This window comes from Macrobrachium rosenbergii, chromosome 17 (assembly GCF_040412425.1).
Source record: "Macrobrachium rosenbergii isolate ZJJX-2024 chromosome 17, ASM4041242v1, whole genome shotgun sequence".
Taxonomy (NCBI): domain Eukaryota; kingdom Metazoa; phylum Arthropoda; class Malacostraca; order Decapoda; family Palaemonidae; genus Macrobrachium; species Macrobrachium rosenbergii.
In genome coordinates this window covers 22,923,265-22,945,230 of record NC_089757.1, presented here as the reverse complement: position 1 = coordinate 22,945,230, position 21,966 = coordinate 22,923,265, and the positions used below count along the sequence as shown (strand labels likewise).

General features: G+C 34.0%; 1 protein-coding gene across 1 annotated transcript in view; it reads right to left on the bottom strand.

Moving 5' to 3' along the window:
- The window catches only part of nwk (nervous wreck), a 330,585-nt gene that overhangs the window by 50,995 nt on the left and 257,624 nt on the right, over positions 1-21,966 (bottom strand). The window contains 8 exon segments of the mRNA XM_067119697.1: positions 67-187; positions 358-461; positions 2,869-3,004; positions 3,006-3,044; positions 4,449-4,637; positions 5,053-5,175; positions 5,961-6,089; positions 8,681-8,744. Coding sequence (XP_066975798.1) covers positions 67-187; positions 358-461; positions 2,869-3,004; positions 3,006-3,044; positions 4,449-4,637; positions 5,053-5,175; positions 5,961-6,089; positions 8,681-8,744 — 905 coding nt within the window.

The following is a 21,966-nucleotide window of genomic DNA, read 5'->3' as shown; positions in this document are numbered from 1 at the left end:
GGAAATATAAATACTTTTCCACTTTAATACTGGGATAAGGAAAACAAAACCAATCCAATCACTTACCTTCTTCTTGAGGCTGAGTATAATCTTCTCTTTCTGAATCCATGGACTGAGGTTCCGTTCCCGTGGTGGCCGCGTCTGCGTCAGGCTGTTCCCCGTCGAATTCGGCCGCTTGCGCCTCGATCTGCCAAAAAACAAAAGTTAGTGTTCTAGTTTGTCTGGAATTAAGATATCTTATGAGTAAAACTTTAAATTCATGTTGGCAAGTGGGGCATGTCGCAGGCTGCAGAGTTTTTATTCATCAAGAACAAATGAAATGTTTTCTTGTATGGAAATGACTTTCTTAACGCCTACCTCCTCTCTCACGGAGAGCGAAGAACCAGAGCGGCTGAGAGACGTGTCAAGATCAACACCCAGGCTGTCGCTGTCGAGGCTTTTAGTGTAGTCTTCCACTTCAACTGTTGGAAGGAATTTCAAATGAAGTTGTGTATGTAAATGTAAATATAAGTATATGTATGTGCATGGTATAAGTTATCTTTCTCTCTCTCTCTCTCTCTCTCTCTCTCACTATATATATATATATATATATATATATATATTTATATATATATATATATATATATATCCAGCTTTTAAAACTATTAAGCATATCCAGCTTTTAAAATGTTAGTTTCATTTTTCTTTTTAATGATTTGGTTAATTTTCTTATGTACCTTTTTCATATTTAAAGTCTTCCAGTTAGAATGTTAAAAAACTCAGATTTAATGTCTGAAGTTTCAAAAATCAAAATGACTGAGTGTACAGTTTTATACAGGCGATAGTTTCGCATGTGCTGTGAAGACTCGTTTTCTTGTGGCTTACGTTAATATCAATGGATGCGGATGTCTTCAGAAAATCTTGAATACAGAATTTTTAAAGGTCGGAGTGTTTATAATATTACACTTTTATTCTTTATGGAGTACGGAATAGGGGTCCAAATATCCGAATTGTATTTTGTCGTAAAATATTTAGCTCTGGTGTTTTCATTGTATTTTTTTGCTTGTTTTTTTACAAACGAAAAAATTAGAAATTGATTTCTGAAAAGCTGAAGTTTGGATGTCCAACTGATGTTTTTACTGTTTGTGAATATTCTAGGATTTTATTCATTTTATATACAAGAATATGTAATATTAGATTCACTTTTAGCCGAGACTATTAGAGTTTGTTCAGTGGTTATTTTGCAAATGAATGTTTTAGGGCGTGTTCTTCTCGAAAATACCAGCTTTAACAAGAATGTTCGAGGCTCGTATCAGTTGTAGAAGAGAATATTCTGTAACTGGATTCATTATAACCCTAAAATGATTTTGACTTTAAGCCATGTTTAATCAAGAATATTATAGACAGATTCATTTCTAACAAGAGTATTTTAGGCTTTTATTTAATTTGTAGTCCACACTTTTTACCAGGTGGCAATCCACTTGGTAACCAAAAATGTATTCGGTTTTTGTTAATTTTTAACAAAGAATAATTTTGGTTTTAATTACTTTCGTAACCGAGAATATTTTTGGGTTTAGACCCATGCTCGAGTAATAATGTTTTAGGTATTGATCCACTTTCAACATAAAATATTTTGTTCTAAAAATATTTTTCCCTCATGTCTCGTAGTAGCAAGCGTATTTTAGATACACCTTACGGAATATCTTAGGTTTAGGTTCGCTGTCCTTAATATTTTAAGGTTTGTACCACCTGCACCTTGTGAATACTTCATATATAGGAATAGCTAGTTCCATTTTCTTTAGTATTGTAGATTTTGGATCCTCGACCTTCCTGAATATTTTAGCCTATGAATATAAAACTATATTCCGGAGTATTTTAGGTTTTGGATACTCTGGCCTACCATCCTGAAATACTCTCTCTATAGTGATTATTTTAAGTTTAAATTACTCATTTCATTTTGATTATTTTAAGCTTTGAGTACTCAAATTCATCTTGATTATTTTAAGCTTGTATGCACTCACTTCATCTTGATTATTTTGAGCTTTGAAATACTCATTCATTCTTGATTATTTTGAGCTTGAAATACTCACTTCATCTTGATATTTTGAGCTTTGAAATGCTCACTTCATCTTGATTATTTTGAGCTTTGAAATTCTCACTTCATCTTGATTAATTTAAACTTTGAAATACTCACTTCATCTTGATTATTTTGAGCTTTGAAATACTCACTTCATCTTGATTATTTTGAGCTTTGAAATACTCCCTCATTCTTGATTATTTTGAGCTTTGAAATACTCAGTTCATCTTGATTATTTTAAGGTTTGAAATGCTCACTATCTTGATTATTTTGAGCTTTGAAATACTCACTTCATCTTGATTATTTTGAGCTTTGAAATACTCACTTCATCTTGATTATTTTCAGCTTTGAAATGCTCACTTCATCTTGATTATTTTAAGCTTTGAAAAACTCACTTCATCTTGATTATTTTGAGCTTTGAAAAACTCACTTCATCTTGATTATTTTGAGCTTTGAAATACTCACTTCATCTTCAATATTTTAAGCTTTGAAATACTCACTTCATTTTGATTATTTGAAGCTTTGAAATATTCACTTCATCTTGATTACTTTAAGCTTTGAAATACTCACTTCATCTTGAATATTTTAAGCTTTGAAATACTCACTTCAACTTGATTATTTTGAGCTTTGAAATACTCACTTCATGTTGATTACTTTAAGCTAGGAATTACTCATTTAATCCTGATTACTTTAAAGCTTTGCAATACTCACTTCATCTTGATTCCTTTAAGCTTTGAAATATTCACTTCATCTCGGTTACTTTGAGCTAGGAAATAGTTCACGTTGATTTCTTTAAGTTAGGAAATACTCACTTCCACCTTCCTTAAGGGTCTCCAACTTGCACTCGGATTTGCATTTATCCGTCTCTGCTTTCCGGATGGCGTTCCGGAATTCGTCGAGTTTGAGCTCGACGTCTGGCGGTAGCTCCGTCTCAGGTTTGCCCGCGATGTTGAGCTTTCTGGATTTTCTTCGTATTGTCTCGAATCGTCTGCAAAGGGACAGTTGAGTCAGTTTTATATTTCTCTCTCTCTCTCTCTCTCTCTCTCTCTCTCTCTCTCTCTCTCTCTCTCTCTCTCTCTCCCCCAAACATTCTTTTCCCTTAAAATTTCGAAAACTTACATGTTCTTCAAAGAACTGAGATTCTTAAGCTGCTCTCTCTCCCTCTCTCTCTCTCTCTCTCTCTCTCTCTCTCTCTCTCTCTCTCTCTCTCTCTCTCTCATGCACACACACAATATTAGTTTTAAGAATCAAGAAAATATTCTTTTCCTCGTTTTAAATTTTTCTAATCGTGAAAGAGTTCTTTTTACAATTGATTTATTCCATTTGAAGGATACACTATTTTTTAATTGTATTTTTCATTCTTTAATGAGCCTCTTTTTCAAGGCTAACGACCCCTGATCTTGACTGGGAGTTTTTTGCTCTTGTTTTGTCTTCAGTAAATAAGTTCTTGTTTATCATTTGGACAATATCGTACTAAAACAGGCATTATTACTGGTATGTATACCTTATGGTTTTGTAATTTCGTTTAATGGAGAAAAATATCCGATTGTTGCCAATGCTACTATTAGCCATTAATGTTTCGAACCGCCATTTAATTAAAAAAAAAAAACATTAGATGAATGTCACAGCAACTCATAGATTCTTACCGCAAATAATAGAATGACCTATACCTTAAGACTTTTATTTTGAATCACCGTTTAAGTTGTAAAATTTTCTTTCACCAAATAAAATGAGAATACTTATACCTTAGTGGTAAGAAAGCTGTAATTTGTAAGGTTAGTTTTTTCACCATTTTCATTTCCCCTGGGTATGTGGCCCCATAAAAGACACCTTTCAGGTTTTCAAGAATTATTTATCGGATGAGGTTGCTAGCCTCACGCCCTGAACCATTGATGATGACTGGGCTTACATAGTGCTGATGTCATCTGTCTATTCATAGAGGTTACCCATCCAAGCACTAATCATACCCAATGTTTCTCAGGCTTGCTGACCGAAAGGCCAGCGGTATAACGAAGGGTTACTATCTAGAATAATCACTGTAGGGGGTAGTGCCGTCTGTGCGCGTCACGTGGTGCACTGTAGGCATTACTGAAGGATGTTGGCAGCGTCCCTTCGGCCTCTAGCTGCACTCATTTTTTAGCCTTTTCATTCCCGCTTCCTTCCTTCAGTCTTGCTGTCCAACCTCTCTGACTATTATTTTTTGTGCAACTGTGGGGTTTTCCCACAATCCCACCTTGAGACCTTAAGATCCTTGTGCTTCATCTTTTTTTATTTTCTGGAGATTTTTATCTTGCTTTTTTCACTGTGTTGAGCGCTGAGTGGCTGAAAAGTGCCCCAGTTTCATGAAATAAAACTACCTAGAATAAGAGTAACGTCCCTGTATTCTTCCTACCTTGACGGCCTTTTGTATTCTGGTGACGCACTTTTTACTTTCGCCATCGAGTACTTGCTGGCAGGAATCATCGTGGCTGACGACCTTCTCGATTCTGTCTCCCTCGCAGGGCTCGAAATCGTACTGGATGTTCTGGCCCAGCATCGGGTAGAAGGTTAAGTAGCATCGCAGGTTGTAACCTCTGGTTACCTGGGGGAAAGAACATGGCAGAAACAGTGTCATCACCTTTTAACAAATGTGTGCCTTTGCGATTGAGAGAGGATTCAGTTTGTTGCGCCTCTCGTGGTATGTTTTGAAATAAAATTGGTAAAATAGTAATAACAATAATAATAAAGATTAGTAGTATTAACACACGATTCAGCAACATCGTCGGAAATTTTTTTTCATGAATTACTGCTTTTATCACAGATTCCAAAATTAATTCGTCACCCATATTTAGTATATTGCCATTAGTTCGAGTGATAATACACTCTCAACCAAAGAACAGGTACTATATGAACGATATCGTTGATCGCGACAACGCTTGAAGAGGGAAGGAAAATACTGTGTGCACACCAAGAGGAACAAACCCATTTATGTATGAGGATGCCACTTATATCCTTACCGTAGAGGCCTGCTCCCTGATCTTATTGTAAGACGCCTGGGAAGCAGAGCACGTGAGCAATTCGGTCCGACTCATCAGTGACAGGTACTCAGCCACTTTGTCGTACATATCACATTCCATTGTCTGGAAAAGGAGAGGAGGCAGGTAATGTGTTTAGTCTTTTCTTGGAATATATACTTTGAAATTCTAATCATATTCTTAAACTTATTGAAAAAGTCACTCGCTCCTCTTCGTTTATTCTCTTCAACGCGCGTTAAATAGATTATGTTGCGAAGCTGGTGAATGAGCACTTTACTGTATATACATAAAGCTCTCATGCTATTATATAACAGGTAGTGATTAAGTTGTCATGAAGTGACTGCATTTATTCCAACTAGTGACGAATTGGTATAGAAAAGTCATTAAACTTATGCAGTGGCGGTAATTGATTCCATTCACAAAACTTTTTAAAGCTTAGGCCATATACTTGGTTTACAAGACGATAAAAATGAGCAAAACAAAATATGAATCGATTGGGAGTATACAGTATATTGTCGCTTTCTTGGGCCCTTATATTTTTCATGCATTGGTAATTTTGATACGTGGGCCTCCCGGAAGTAAGATCTGGGTAAGCCTAAATCAGCATAAAAGCGAGGTATTCATTACTGGATATATTAAATAAAGATATACCCATACAGGTTAAATAAAATCACAAGAATTACTTCCATTAAAGAGACCTGCAGACGGCATATGTACTGAATATATTTTAAATAAAGTTTTACCCATACATGTTAGATAAAATCACAAGAATTACTTCCATAAAAGAGACCTGCAGACGACATTTGTAGAGGTAGGGTATTGAGATCACATCGTAAGCCACCGGTTGAAATAAAATCCTTGATGAAAAGATAGAATGCTTGGAGCCTTACCCTGAGAATTCTTTCGAAGTCGATCTCGTAATAACGCCGCTGATGAGCGTTGCAGGAGGACAAGGTGAGGAGGTAGTCGTTGCGTGCACCTGCCGACTTCTCGTCGCAGGCGTCTCGTTTGGCAGAAAACTGCGGAGATATGAGAAGAGTTAGACCTGGTTATTCTTCAGTCAGGCTTTGGGAGAAGTTTTGTCTGGCCCTTAACTGTATTCGAGTTTGAGTTTTTATGAACCTTTTAAGGTTCTTGTCAGGGGGGAAATTTAATCTGGCATTTTAGTTACCTCAACAATTAGACATGGTCTTGGACTTCACTGCAGTCAGATTGAATTAGTGTGGATTTTTAAGGGGCCCAGCTGTAATTGGGATGGTCACGTCTTAGGCATGCGTCTTGGAACTTGTTGAGGGGGATTTTTTGCACTTCACTGCAACCGGGCTTAGTTTTTTAAGAACCTTCAAAGTGGCGTACTGTGGTACGAGTGCCGACTGGTCCTCATTTTTGTTGTTTATTTGCAATTAGACAAGAACTTTTTCATTTCTGTAAAAGGAACGTAAGTCAGTCCAATCTGTTTTTGAAGTTTCAAATGGACGCTGCGCCAATTGGGATGTTTTGGCATTTATTTATAAGGAGCATAATTCCCTAGATGATCAAATGGACTTTTCTTTTTACCGTGGGACATAATTATATTGTTCATATACGAGTAATACTTTCGTGGACTTGGAATCGGATTTGAATTCATGGCAATATGACGCAACTATTTTGGTTGAACATCATTTGTTAGTCTTATGTATAATCCCACGTTGCTTATAAAAGGGTTTCAGACAGTACCTGCCTAAAACAAGGAAAATAAAACGAGTTTTTAATATGATATTGAGATTTGGCTTATTGACACTCGTTGCCGGTGGTAGTGTTTATAAATTCAAGGAGACGCAAAGCCCAGACAGTGCGACGCTTTTCTTGTATTCTATTCAAGCGTATTCAAATTAATCTAGATGTAACTTAGAGAGGACCTGATTTTCCTAACACCTTCACTCTTTCGTTTTGCTAACTCTAGTCTATTTTCTGAGTAGAAACAATTATACTTTATATTTAATTTAGTGAAGGCGTCATCTCTTTTGAAGAGGATGAACGAATTTTGATCATGACTGACATCTGTTTCGAATTCATTTCAAAGAATATCAACAGTATTTCTTGGTTTCAGCGTAAATACTGAAATATGTACACGTAATTCAGGGTCGAGAGTTGAATGACACTGACTTTGCATTTATTCCCTCCAAGACAATTGAATTAAATTATGAAGTGAAGGGAAGCAATTGGTTTCGCAGAAACTGGATATCCTAAGGCCGTAACATATTTTCGTCGGAGGACTGAACAATGTTTCTTTGATGTGTTCGAATAAAGGAGAAAAGACTTAACGCTTCGTTGTGCTGACGTAGTTTAATGCCATCGTCTTTTTCACAGAATTTTGTCTGCTCTTTGTTCTTTCATTTTTCTACAGTGTTTTCTATTTTTGCTATTCCCCGAGTTTAGATTATAGTTTGAGTAAAGTTGATTTAATATGGAATACATAGTAACATTATTCAAGCACTCTTTTTCAGATATGAATCACATAAATTCATATATATATATATATATATATATATATATATATATATATATATATATATATATATATATATATATATATATATATATCTTGATAATGGTGCTATATAGATAACTAACATCTAATCTCGATATCCAAAATGATAAATAGATATATATATATATATATATATATATATATATATATATATATATGTAACCACAAATAACGTATTAATATCGAATTTACACTGTCTTAGGGATAACTTACGGCCACAGAAAATTTTCAACAAGTCTTATCTTTGTTCCATTTTCCTTCCAAAGCCATTTATTTCTCAAGAAGCCCGTTGGATTTTTTATTTTAATGTATGGACACCTTAAAAGGTATTAATTTTTATAATGATAACAGTCCTGTTTTAGAGGTAAAAATTAATTGAAACATAAAGGTGAATTAATCCTGTTTTAGACGTAAAAATTAATTGAAACATAAAGGTGAATTAATCCTGTTTTAGACGTAAAAATTAATTGAAACATAAAGGTGAATTAGTGATCATGATTAAATCCTGCCAATGTATTGATTATTGTGCTGCAAGGAAGAAAAAGTGAAATGATGGTTGCCTTATAGCTAAAAACGAATATTAATATTTGCTCTTCATATAGAAATATATTGTGGTTATTGTTGATTATTGCTTTGAAAAATTCTAAATCAGGAGGGTGATGAAACCGATGAGATATGTCTCTGTTAGCTCTGAATTTTTTCATCATTAGAAAAAAATGTTATTTGTCTGTTATGGGAAAATAATTTAGAAAAAAGTGTTATGTGCTTGGAATGGGAAAATAATTGCAATGAAGCTCGCTATCCGTCTGGGTAAAATGATAAATCCTAATAAACAATGAAAATGTTTTAAGAAATAAAAAAATAAAAGGCTTGATGACGGAAAATACTTTGTTGTACGGCACCAGTTTTTACAGCTTTGATTTATTTCTGTACAGTAACTACGATCTACTTTAAGAAATTTATATATTAGTTTGCGACGGACATTAAATCATAAATGTCTAGGGATATATATTGAATTAACAATCTTAAAATTTAAGTTTAAATTTTTTAATTTTAAAAAATAAAATGTAAAACACTCACCTTCGCACTGTTTTTCTGTAGTGATTGAATAGACTGAAATAAGGAACCTTTCTTTCTCTTTAACCTGTTAAAATAGAATAGAAATGGTTAACATAGGTTTACGACTCTATAGGTAGGGGATGCCTGAAATAATTTATGGCTGTTTTGTTTTAAGACATCAAATAGACAGTATGGTACATCAAAGAGGTGATTTGCAAGTAAAAAATACAGTTAAGTGATAGAAACGTATAATATTCCTTTTAGAATTACTTTTTCATTTTACTTTCTTGTTTTTACAGTTTGGTCACACCTAAAGAAATAAATAAACGATTAGTTAGGGGAGAGGCTGCAGTAACGCAACACCTTATGTGGAATAAAGAAAATAAATTAAACGGCAAACGTTGATATTTAGATCAGTCTCATTTAAAAGGTATTAAGCTGTCTTAGTCTTATGGTCAAGATCTTTGTAAAATTTTCTTGTGTCATAAAATCCCAGTGTATTTACGACAGTAATCTCTCTGTAAATGAACATCCTTTTAGAAATGGTGATTATACTGAATGAATTACTAATTCAGAAAGCCGTAAAAGAAAGGTTGTTTTACAAGTTTTATTATTATTATTATTATTATTATTATTATTTTTATTATTATTATTATTATTATTATTATTATTTGTTCATGCTTTCCCCACCCAACTTTCATTGCCACCATTCTTCAGAAAGTTTCATGCTTTGAACATCCTCTTGGAAAGAAAAAATAATAATCTAAATAATTCCGTAGCACTGTCTTAAATTTTGTATTAGTATTCATAATTTCTTAAAAATTGCTAAAGAAATGAATGTTTGCAATATTCATTTGTTTCGCAGGATTTTATCTGACTTAATATTGACACAGATCTTTCCCACAGGTAGCTGTCCACGTTTCTCTTTCCTTATGAATTATCTGCCCCTGTTATGGGAAGGTTTTTTTTTTTTATCAATTTCTGATTTACAAATAGCTAGAGAATTAAGCACTGGAAGTGTTAACGTTTTCTCTGGATTTTTAAGAGGTGGAATAAAGTTAACGATAAGATACCGTAACCTGGTTTAAACCAACAAGAACTCCTAATTCTGGAAAGAAAGATAATCCATCGACAGCCAAGCCACTTCTGTAGCCGACTGTAGCTTTGGCATTTGAAGGGATTGTCCTTAAACATTGTGTAAATCCGAATTTTCATTGCTTGCACGTTTTAGCGTTTGCCGTAGCATTACGTACAAAAAATGTATCCAATGCATTTTAATCTCTGAGGGGAAAATTATTAATGGCTGAGTGAAGAAGGTCAGGAGGTCATATCTGTGTTAACCTTTTGAGTTTTTTATGAATTCCGATAATCATGAAAATTAAACCAGCTTAAGAACCATAGATTAAGTCTTTTTAATGAAGGAATGAAAAACGATGAAATATACTTAAGATTAATCGTGTTATTCTGTCACCTTGTTCGTGATATATTTACTGCAATAAAACATCCTCTTCTCAAACTCATTCCAAAATTTTTGTATTAAATGGCCTTTTTCAACATCCCAAACTCCATATCCAGTATATAAATGTGTTTGTGCCTTGCTGTTTGTATTTCCATAGTTTTCAAATCTATTTATCCTTTGGGAATGAGCATGGTTTAAGCAATACAATATAAAGGCGACTGCTGTAAGTCTTCTTGTTACGTCTAACTGCTCTATCTTCTACTAAAGTTTCAAAAGTAATTAATCCTATATTACCGTGAATCCACTTCTATTCTTTGGGATCACAAATATGGCTGCCGCAAGGAAATATCTACCATAGACCTTTCATATGTTACTGGTGTTGAGAAAAGTTTCATCGTTGCTTTTGGAGTTTTCTAAAGTATTTAGCAGAGTCTGGCATGCGTCCATGTAAGCCAAATTTCCTCCATCTGGCAATACTTTGGTGGGTAATTTGTTTATTTTTTTTATTTTTTTTTAAGCAAACCCTGTTATTTGGTGTTGCAGACAGTGCTGCCTCTGCTTCCTTGACCCTTTTTAGTGGTGCTTCTCATGGGTCTGTTCTCTGACCTACTTTTGCAGTCTTCCTCTTTTCCCTATTCATGCTTCATCCTGTGGTTCACTCTTCATGTTTCACCACGTCCGTACTATATATATATATATATATATATATATATATATATATATATATATATATATATATATATATATATATATATATATATCTTTATATATATATATATATATATATATATATATATATATATATATGTGTGTGTATGTATATATATATGTATATATACATATAAATAAAATTGTATATATATATGTGTGTGTGTTTGTGTGTATGAATATATGAGTGTCATCTTGGTGTTAAATGACCTTTGTTTTACATCTCGTAATCTTCATTTAATGAAACATTTGAATATTTCCCCGTTCCCTTTGATCTGTTGCCTCGAGATATTCCCTCTGTCCCCTTTTCCACGGAACACGGGGATCAGACGGATCTTTTTCCCTTTATTTCTACAAAACCTTTTTGTCTCTTTTACCTTTTCAAGCTCTTTGAAGTTTATTATGTAATCTGGTCGTTTCATGTGATGCAATTGGGTGTATTCCAATTATGTGTTCCAAATACATTGTTTTTTTTTTTTTTACCAAAATCTGGAATAAATGTGTTTGTGGGTCTTTTCTCTTTTTATTGGAATAATTGCTTCCTATCACAAAAAATACACTTGCAGACTATGAAGATCCGTCATGCTATACGTTATCAAGGTAAGTTCTGCCCCTCTCACCTCCTACCATTGCAGATGCTTATAATTTATGAATTTAGATTCCTCAATTACTGCTCTTGGTATTCTGTATAAATACCATGCCCTAAGTTATTCTATTGAACTGCCACTGGCATCTCGTGAGTCGTTAGTTAAAGCTTTTTTCCCTTTTCTCAGTAGCTTTCATTCTACATTTATTTGTAAGTTTCACAAGTATTCATTTCTTATTTCACAGTTATCTCTCACTGGCTCTCAGGCTTCAGTGTGACCCATTACTCCTCGGACCGGACCTATTTACACAGTCCCCATGAAAAATTGTTTTGTATGAATGAATGGTGTTTTTGTTGCTATTTATGGTAGGTTTTTTATTTTGTTTTCCACATACGATGCCTGTATGGCATTGACTGTCATATGCTCTTTAACATTTAGCTGTGTCTAGGCCTCTGTACCAGAACCTTACACAGTTGGACTCTAGGTTACATTTATCTTTCTCTTACTTCTTTTACTGATTTTTCATTAAGGTGTGTTGAACAGGGCTTTGAGAACACAAGTTAGTGCTGATCTCTCAAGGCAGTGTCTTATTTTCCTTGTAGCTGTCAGGTATTCCCCACTTTTTTAGTTTGACATTTCAAAAACATCATCGATTTTTCTCCTCGTTGATCCAACAATACAACAATCCTCAAGGTCTTGTGTTGCTTTGCATAGAATACCGAGTCCATCATGTTGGCTCGTTTGCTTCAAAACATTTTGGATCGCTTTATGTGACCTAGATTATCTTATCTTGTCAGAAACTATTTTGTTATTGTATGTAATGTTGTTGTTAAATCTATTACTCTCATTTCTTCTCTGGATTTTATCTTATATAGTTTTAGCTTAAAGTGAAGGACTTCTATGCTTAAAATTTTCTGGAATTAAATTAAATCAAAGTGAAATCTTACAACTTTAGGTTCTGGAAAAGAAATGCATGGTATTTTCGTAAATTTTCGAGGCCATTGGTGTCATACTTCTAGTCCTGAATTTCTACTGAAGCCAAGGTATTGTTTGTAGGTTTTCTATGCATACAAAAATAATGTTCTCATGCCCACATGCTTCAGGTCTTTTGTTCTATCATTACTGGAATATGACATTCATGCCTGGATGACAGGTGGCTGCCTAGATTTTATCTCAAGGAAGAACTGCTTGAAGTTGTGGTCTCCTTTATTGATGTTATGGTGATTTAGCTATAGACGATTGCAGCGAGTTATCCTGTCTGATCATCGTCTATAAATTCGCATTTAAACAGAGCGCTTCTCTTATTGCCTTTAGTGTTGTGGTGGTCCCAGAGTTTCTTCATCCTCTCCAGTAAAACTGGAACTATTGTTGATGCTGTTGCTCATCAGTTTAACTGGAGCGTTTGTGCTTCCTTAAGCCACACGTGCAAGCGTTGTCGATGTATTCACATATGTACATGTTTGCTTATTTATGTGGATTTTACCCTTCTTTATGTTCTCTCGTTTCTTCACACTTAAACATTCCGTTCTAAGGAAGCATCCTTTCTATCAAGGCTCGTTAGGCGTTTTGGTCATATAAAATTGTTCATATTGGGAATAATAATGATAATAGTAATGATGTAATCATAATTATATCTCTGTGTCTTGCAACAAACTACATTATTTAAGAACTCAATCATGTCCCTTCAGAATTCATCGTTGAATACGACACCAGAATCGTCAAAGAATGGAAACAATACGCGTCACATTCATTATGCTTTATTCGCGTACTTGTGTTTTATGCCGCAGCCCTTCCCGAAATTCCATCTGCTTTCATTACATGCTCCGTCGTTTTCATCTCTGCCCTGTAATTACGACTCTCCACCGAAAACTAGGAGTATGGAGTATCCTGCTGATTATGCTGGAGTTATTAAGGTCTCTGACAATTACTGCTTTTCTATTATCACTGTTAGAGAAATTTTCTAATGTTTTGATGCTGGCAACGTCCTTTCGTCGTTTGAATATAAATTTTGGGGTTAAAGTTAATCTTTATTTGAACTAGTCAGTAATTTCAATACCTAAATAAAAGGCAGTAGAGAATATTTTAAATTTTTGTTTATTAATATACAAGGGCTGAAGAGTAATTGAAAAATAAATAGATTCAGTTTTGCATGCACTTTCATTATGTAATTTTTATCATCCTCGCCTCGCCGGCCACTGACATAGCGCTCTGGATATTAACGCAAGGGTTATAGAATATTCTTTGTACAGTTTTCTTGGAGCTTATAAGTTCTTTTTGCACTGCGCTTTATTTTAAGCAGCTTACTCGCCTCTGTTGTTAACGCAGAATTTCCTTCCACATAACCTTACTGCTTTGTTCAGTCTTGTTTTTTTTTGTGGGGTTTGGAAATGGGTGCTCATAATCCCACTTTTCCTTTTTCATTTGTTCAGTCTTTCTGGTTCGCAGGAGTATTTTCACCATATTTAGATTATGATTGTTAGTTTATGCTCTCTGTATGAACGGCATATTCAAGAAGATGGAAATGCTTCATAGATTTTGACATTAGTGTAAATTTTGGAGGGGAATCCATCGACAAGTTCTCACGCTTTTTCGAGACTTCATTAGTAGCTCTCAGAATGCGCAAGGTTATTAAGAGTTAGTCTAATGTGTTTTTATTTGATCTGTGACTCTTATACTTACCCCTGCCAAGTTGGGAGTTTTTTAAAATCCAAATTTTTATAACTTTGATTTTTTTACTTTTCTATAATCCACTCTGGTGATGGTCAACAAAAGATTTGTATGTGTGTATTATGTGTGTATGTAACGTATGTATGTATGTATGTATGTATGTATGTATGTATGTATGTATGTATGTATGTATGTATGTATGTAGATCGGTATGCATGTATGTATGTCATTGTTTCTTGGACCCTCAAGATTATATTTTCGTGAGTGAACCCGTTCACATATGTTGTGATAGATATGTACACAGGTATATGGTAATTCTTATATTAAAAAAATGTTAATGATACATTTGATATGCGAAATATACATTTAGTAAATATGATATATTTTTCAACACAAAAAACACAGCACAAATAATACACAGAGGAAATCACCAGGTAGAAAGTTCTCTTTAAAATAACAAGAAGATAATCATGATGAGTCGTTATTTTGGAAGAGAGAGAGAGAGAGAGAGAGAGAGAGAGAGAGAGAGAGAGAGAGAGAGAGAGAGAGAGAGAAATTAAACAAACAAACGAACGAACGGTGTATGAACAAACATCACAGCACAGTCAGAGAGGATGCAGACAACAACAAAGATGGTGCCAGGTAAAGAAAAGTGATCAAGGAAGAGAGAGAGAGAGAGAGAGAGAGAGAGAGAGAGAGAGAGAGAGAGAGAGAGAGAGAGAGAGGGCATAAGATTGGCTTCATAGGCCTGACATTAAATACAAATCCCTTTAAAGGAAAAATATTTATACACTTAAATAAATGTGAAAACATCACTGGTGGAGTTTAAAGTAGTCAGATGAATTGTAAAATATCGAAACATTAGTCTATTTGTCAAAGCCTAAAATAGAGAAAAGCGTTTTTGAGTAAATCTGGTAAAAAAAAAAAAAGCGGTGCTGCAAAAACAAAGTCAGTAACCGATGAGAAGTGTCATTAGTGAAGATCGACGTATTGAAATAAATTCTGCGGAGTTATGAAAGCGCAACTTTGTAGAGAGTGGGAAAGCAGAATCAAATTTGAAATGAAGTGTGAGTATTCAACAAACTAAGGAAAGTAACATATCACTCTTGTCAATCAGTGTCCAACGATAGTGAGGCAAACCAGTTAAATATATATTTTTATAATGAATCCTTTTGTACCAGATGCAAATTTGGCGATGGTAATTCTCGACTTTCGGGAAAGAAGAAGAGAAAGTAGAAGTAAGCAAGCACTAGAAAATATTGTATGAATATTGGTATAGTTTGCGATGATTTTTATAGCGACGCATCGCTTGTGATGTCAATAGCTGTGATCGCTAGAGTTGTTTTACTTGTAGTAGTACAATAATACCAGTGATATTTCTTTCGTAGAAGACTCATACTGAAATACGAGTACTAGTAGAGTCTAAGTAGAAGAAGAAGAATAATTTTGTCAAGTGGATATAGTAATAGTACAGTTACAGTGGATGTGTAATGGCATGGTAAATAGTTTGGTAACGAATTTGGAGCGCTGCAATAGAAGACAGTTGTGGACAACAGGAGTATTACGGTAAGATGATGTAAGTCGCTTCGACATCTTGAAGTTTTATCAGCATTATGACTGAGAGATGTGCCGTAACTTGAAAGATGTGCCGTAACGTGACTCAAGATGTTAGTTTTAACCTAAGAGATATGTACGTCTACGAAGTATTTTCTTAATCTACAAAGCAGTGGGACCTTGTATGACGGACTAGCAGACTCATCATCGTTGGAAGTGAGTGAATGCGAAGCGTTGGAATGCATGGGATGTAGGTGTAACAAAGCATATATATATATTATATATATATATATATATATATATATATATATATATATATATATATATATATACACATATATATATGTATATGTATATACATATGTATATAATATATATATATATATATATATATATATATATATATATATATATATATATATATAATTATTCGTGTAGAATGTCAATTAGTGGCATGCATGGAGGACGAGTGTGAGGATGTGCAGCAGTGGCCTTGTAAGCTACTGTGGGCAATGAAAGCTTTGGTGTCTTATTACAACATCGGAGAAAAAAAATCCAAAATAGTTGTATGTAGGGAAGGACACAAAATAATGGATTTTTAAAAAAATTCTCTTCACATTGCAAAAAATTGGTGCAAAAAAATCACACGTTGCTGAAGGAGGTTCTATGAAAACATAACTCGACTTTCGCCGGTAAATGACTCACACCAGTGCGGCTGGGCAAAATTGTAGCACATTATGCAATTTAAATAAAAATGTACACAATTATGGACACCGATTTGGGTTCTGGGATCTGAATCTACACTGCGGTCAGAAAAAACGAGTTTTGGACATAGGATAGGAAGCAAATTAAGAATTTATTGGATTTTAATATTTATCATTATTTCACTATTTTCTTTTTAAAAAGGTCTTTAGTTCCACGGGAATTTAATTTCCTGTTCAAAATTCAATGGCGTTCGTCTTGTTGATGCCTGGTATTTTTATTCTTTAACTTCATTTAAAGGGAAATTTTAATTCTGCACTTTTGGAATAAAGGTTTCAGGTGGGGGTGGCGTCCGCCAAGGTTATATTCATTATCCAGTTTTGTTTGCGTATCAGAAAGGCTTACCTTCAGGTGTGGTTGGTATCCTAGAAGTATTTGAAAATGAGGAGGGGAAAATGTTCGAAAATTGTCACATCTCCGCCAGAGTTGAAGGAATTATATTATCCCCTCACTTTCATCATCTGTCCCCAAAGTTCACGCCGGACGGATTCATAGATTTTAATAGTGAGTTTGTCAGGTGGACTCCAGGGTGATTTAGAAAACATTGAACGCAAGAATATTAAAGATTTTGAATTAATGTTCCCTTGCATCAGCCTTTATCAGTAAGAAAAATAAAGGATTGGTTATTGGACAGGAAGAGGTCTTGAATACCCAGTACTTATTGGCGGAGGTGACTGTATGTTGGTATTTGCAGTGAAAAGGATTCTGTTGTGGATGTTGTTGATTGTTTATGGAAGTTTTTCCAAAGCTTATGGATGAAGATTGGTCGTGATAAGGGAAAAGTTTGAGGTTCGTTGGTAATTCCTATTTTTTTTTATGTCATATTTTTACATAACGTTATGGAATGAGTTTCCGGAAATATTTTTGACTGGGAAATAAAATTGTGAGTCGAGCTTGTTATTGGGTTCATCGGCATTAATTGCAACTGGCAATTTAAACTTGAAAACGTGATTTAGATGTTATTTATGTTGTTCTGGAATTTCCTAATAATAAGTATGACTGATTGGTTACCTCTATGTATATGTATATATATATATATATATATATATATATATATATATATATATATATATATATATATATATATATATATATATATATATTTCATATATGTATAAATTGAGTACTGCATAATGCGTTGATTGCCAAACTAAGTGTTGATGTCAAGTCCATTGGAAAACTATAGAGACCTTTTAATCATTTATCTCCCAGTTACATTTAAAAGTAAAAGACATTTAAAGTTGCCGATATTCCTGATATATTGATCTGTATTCTGAATATTACTACTAAATGTTATCAAAGGACATTTGCGTAACCAGGGTACTCAACGACGCAAGGAAGAATTTTGGAAGTTTGAAAGAAAATTCAAGTAAAACATTTCATATATATATATATATATATATATATATATATATATATATATAATAAAAGCTTGTTTTCAACACAAAATGGCTAGATTTGATGTAGTTAGTTCAGATCAGGTCACGAGCATCGTCAAATATTTCAAGATTTCTTTAGTTTGATTTTCATGAAACACGGTGTGGAAACATTTTAATAATATTAGGAAAAATTACTTTAAAGTCTTTGGTGTGAGGCACATTTTTGATTAAGCCAATGAGATTATGATAATGCTAGATAGGTTATGAAAAATGTTATAAAAAATTATGATGACGAAACACGATTGGACATTAGAAGTTTTCAAAGTAATACGGTGTCTATACGACAATATGATTTTGCAAAGGTGACATGGTTAGAGCTGCGTGATCTTTCGTGATCACTGCTAGCCTGGAGATCGAAGGAGTATCTCTCATGATCATTAGAAGGAAAACTTCCATGTTCCTATATGATATTATTTAAAGATTTGTTAACTGTGTTGCGTTGTAGGTACAATGTTAGAGCATTATACAACCCTGGCTGATTATTCTTTCATTGAGTATCTAGGTTGTTAAAGCACAGTGTGTGTGTTCGTGTGTTCATTTTGTAGTGCATATAAACTGGATTTGTGTTTTTGCATTAAGAAAACTAATGCCTATTGTGATAGCTGTAATCAAGGTAGTGTAGGTCTGGGATTAATTATATAATGTTAAATGTTACATCAAGTATTTAGAACCTAGTGATGGACGGAATAAACCGGTACTGATACAAAAAAAAAAAAAAATTTGGAAATTTTCTTCCTTTAATTTATTGCAGTGTCATTTAGGAAAATTTTGCTGCTGGAATAAGTCACTGGAAATGTGTTTATTGTATTTGTTCTAGAATAAATATTCAATGTTTAGTTAATGGAAATTAGAATATTGTTTCTGATTGACACTGTGTCAAACTGTAAAAAAGATAATGTTGAGGCTGTAGTAATGGGGTTATGTGTCGAAATTTGACGACGACAACTTTACACGATACTTGTTCTTATTGGAAACTGAAAAAATGACAGTACTTAATTGTCACACCGGCTACTGCAAGTAAATTTTGGAACAAGTACATTCTCTTTATATGAGAAACTGAAGGAATAATGAGAGGACTATTTTTTAACTTCCTAAGCGTGGATTCGTGAGAATTCAGGATGTAAGAATGGTGAATGGTGCTAATTCCAGGAAATGGGATCTGGAATGGGAATTAATCTTTTATTCCTTAATTTAAGTATGTTAGTACTGAGGTCAAAGAAATCTGCCTGTATGTAATTCCTAATGATCTGTATTAGAAATTTATTTTCATCAATGAAAACTGTCAATGTGTAGGCAATAAGAGTAGAATGTTCTTATTCTTATTTTTAATATATCAGTATTGAAAGAAGTAGAATAAATCATTTTGGTTATTATTATATGTAACAATGATAAAAAGTTATTGTTGGGAACAAATTTTCTATTCTAAGCTGTGTTTTTGTGTGGGGTGATGTAGCTGGATTTTTTATTTAACGCTAACAGTATTAAATATTTGAAAATATATAGTAATTTTGTATAAACATTTTGATATTGTATTATTTTAATGCATGTTTACATTGTACACAATAAAGCGGTGTATAGAAAACCACATGTCAAGTTGATTTTGTTCAGCTAACTTCCAAGTGAATTACTTATATATTTAGCTGGAGACAAAGGTACAGTTAAAGACAATTTACACACTTTTTTTTATATACTGCTTCCTGACCATATTCATCTCATTTTTCGAACCCAGTGAACATTGAGTTGAACAATTTTGATAACAATATTTTACGTGTGCGGGGCAACACTGATTCTAAAGGAGCGGAATAAAAAAGAAGACCATTATGTTTTCAAGGCAAGGTAAAAAGACCAAAAAAAAAAAAAAAAAAAAATCCTTTTTGAAGTAGTATAGAAAGAAAATGATCACAATGATAAAACATCCAGTGAAGACAGAAACTCTCTCGGGCACCTACCGATGTATCATCCTATATCGATATATTTAATGGAAATAATGTGAGGAGGAGAGAGAGAGAGACAAGCTTTTATTAAACACGCTGGCTTATGGATTAGTATTTTGACAAATGTGCTTGACGTCATTCATAATTCTCATTATTCTTCAATGGCAGGAATGTTGCATATATAGATATAATATAGTTCATTATTTGAATATTTCATACTTAGAGACTAGTTTGAAACAGCGGCAAATAGAGCTAGTTAGTATACGTTACAAGTTGATACTGAAATCTTAAATAAGAAAAGGCTTTCTTTCATGTAAAGCTACAGGATCACAGAGAATAAAGTGAAAACGAGCGAGTTTAAGGAATTACGTGTGTGAGGAAGCCAACAGTTGATATACAATGCTGGAGATACGAATGAAAGGAAATACTGAGGACGTGTATAACGATGAAAGCATGATGTGCGTATCTATACTGTATATTCTGCTGTGTGTGTGTGTGTGTTTAGTGCTAAAGAGTATAGAATACATAATGTGTAAGAGTTATCTGGAAGGCTTGAAGTTCCCGAGTGTTTGTGGTTTTCCCTTTCAAAGTACAACTACTAGCAGTGGTGTCTGCGAGCTAAGGAGTGATGGTTGTCTTGTTCTTGCTAACTGCTGTGGAACAAAGAAGTATGAACAGAATTCGAAAACATTAAGAAAGCGACGAAAATGTCAGAAGCTTCATTTCGGAAAGGAGTACTATGCATACCATGTTACAAGAACAGTAATTAGACGTACACATAGGACATACATAAATGTGCACTCTCTAAAATCTACAAAAAAAAGGACAAAAATAATCTCGTGTACATTTCTTATTAATTTATATGAATTTTGGTTGAATTAATATGTTATTTTCGGTACCTCAAAAATTGGTGTTGTGAGGACTTATATTTTATCTTTCCAATTGTAGGCTACGTCAAGTGAATTTTGGATATTATATTTTTTCAATTTTTTTTTTCCCAAATAAATTAAACTTATTTCTCGCGGACCTTAATTTCCCGACAGAAAAGCTGGATGAACTATTTTCACTTGCGTGTACATTTATAAAAAAGCATTCCTCACGTTCACAAACAAGTTTTTGGGCAAAGCGTACAAAGTACTTTTTAGGCTGCAAGATACTTTAGACATTCTCTCTCTCTCTCTCCTCTCTCTCTCTCTCTCTCTCTCTCTCTCTCTCTCTCTCTCTCTCTCTCTCTCCCTCAAGTAATCTATACTCGTGCAATCTATCAGCTTTGTATTTCTCTGGAATATAAGGAGCCATGAACAAATAAAACTTGATAGAGAGAGAGAGAGAGAGAGAGAGAGAGAGAGAGAGAGAGAGAGAAGTATAAACCCAACATAGTCAGTTAATGTCGACAGCAGACGCGACCAACGAAAGTAAAAAGAGAATGGAAGGTAAAATCATTAAATAGGGAACACAAAGGAAAGCACAGGATTCTGCGTGTGCACGTTTCCTCTTAAAGTTGAAGTCTTTGCTTTCCTCTTTCCTCCTGACGGCCCCCTCCTCCCAAACGCCAGCTGCCAACACCACCACCACCGCCGCCGCATACTGTAAACGAGGTGGAGATGCTCTTGTCGCATCTGAGTCTCACTTCCAGCATCTTAAGTACGAGCGAGCCAGATTCATGATGTGTTTACACCGTCCAAAAATGAGCTTCTACCTTAGGCTTAAATTGTCGGGTAGAGTTTCCGCAGTGGGTTTCCTCCTCTTTTTGACAATGATATTTAGACAGTGATCTTTTTAAGAAATTGCCATGTGACGGACGTGTAGATTTCGTTTAGTGCATGTTAAAAATGAAGGCAAAGTTTAATGCTGCTAGAAAGTAAAGAGAGATTAATTTTTCCTCTATTCGGTAGATGATTTTGAAGAAAAAACAACCTGGTTCTTTAGAAGGGAAGTGACTGATTATCAGGTTGAAGTTTCATATATTAAATTGCTTTTAGAGTAGATTAAGTATTTAAAAAATGACAGTGTGCTGATCAAAAATTCTTTTAGTAAGATATATAACCAGTGGGATCGATGTAAACCAAATCTTTGTGAAGATAGTAATTGATAGGATAAAAAGGCGACGGTTACTGGAAAGGTTGACTGACTGAGAGACTCCTGAAAACTCTCAAAAGGTAGATGTTCATGGCCCTTGTTCACCTCTGTAGGTAAG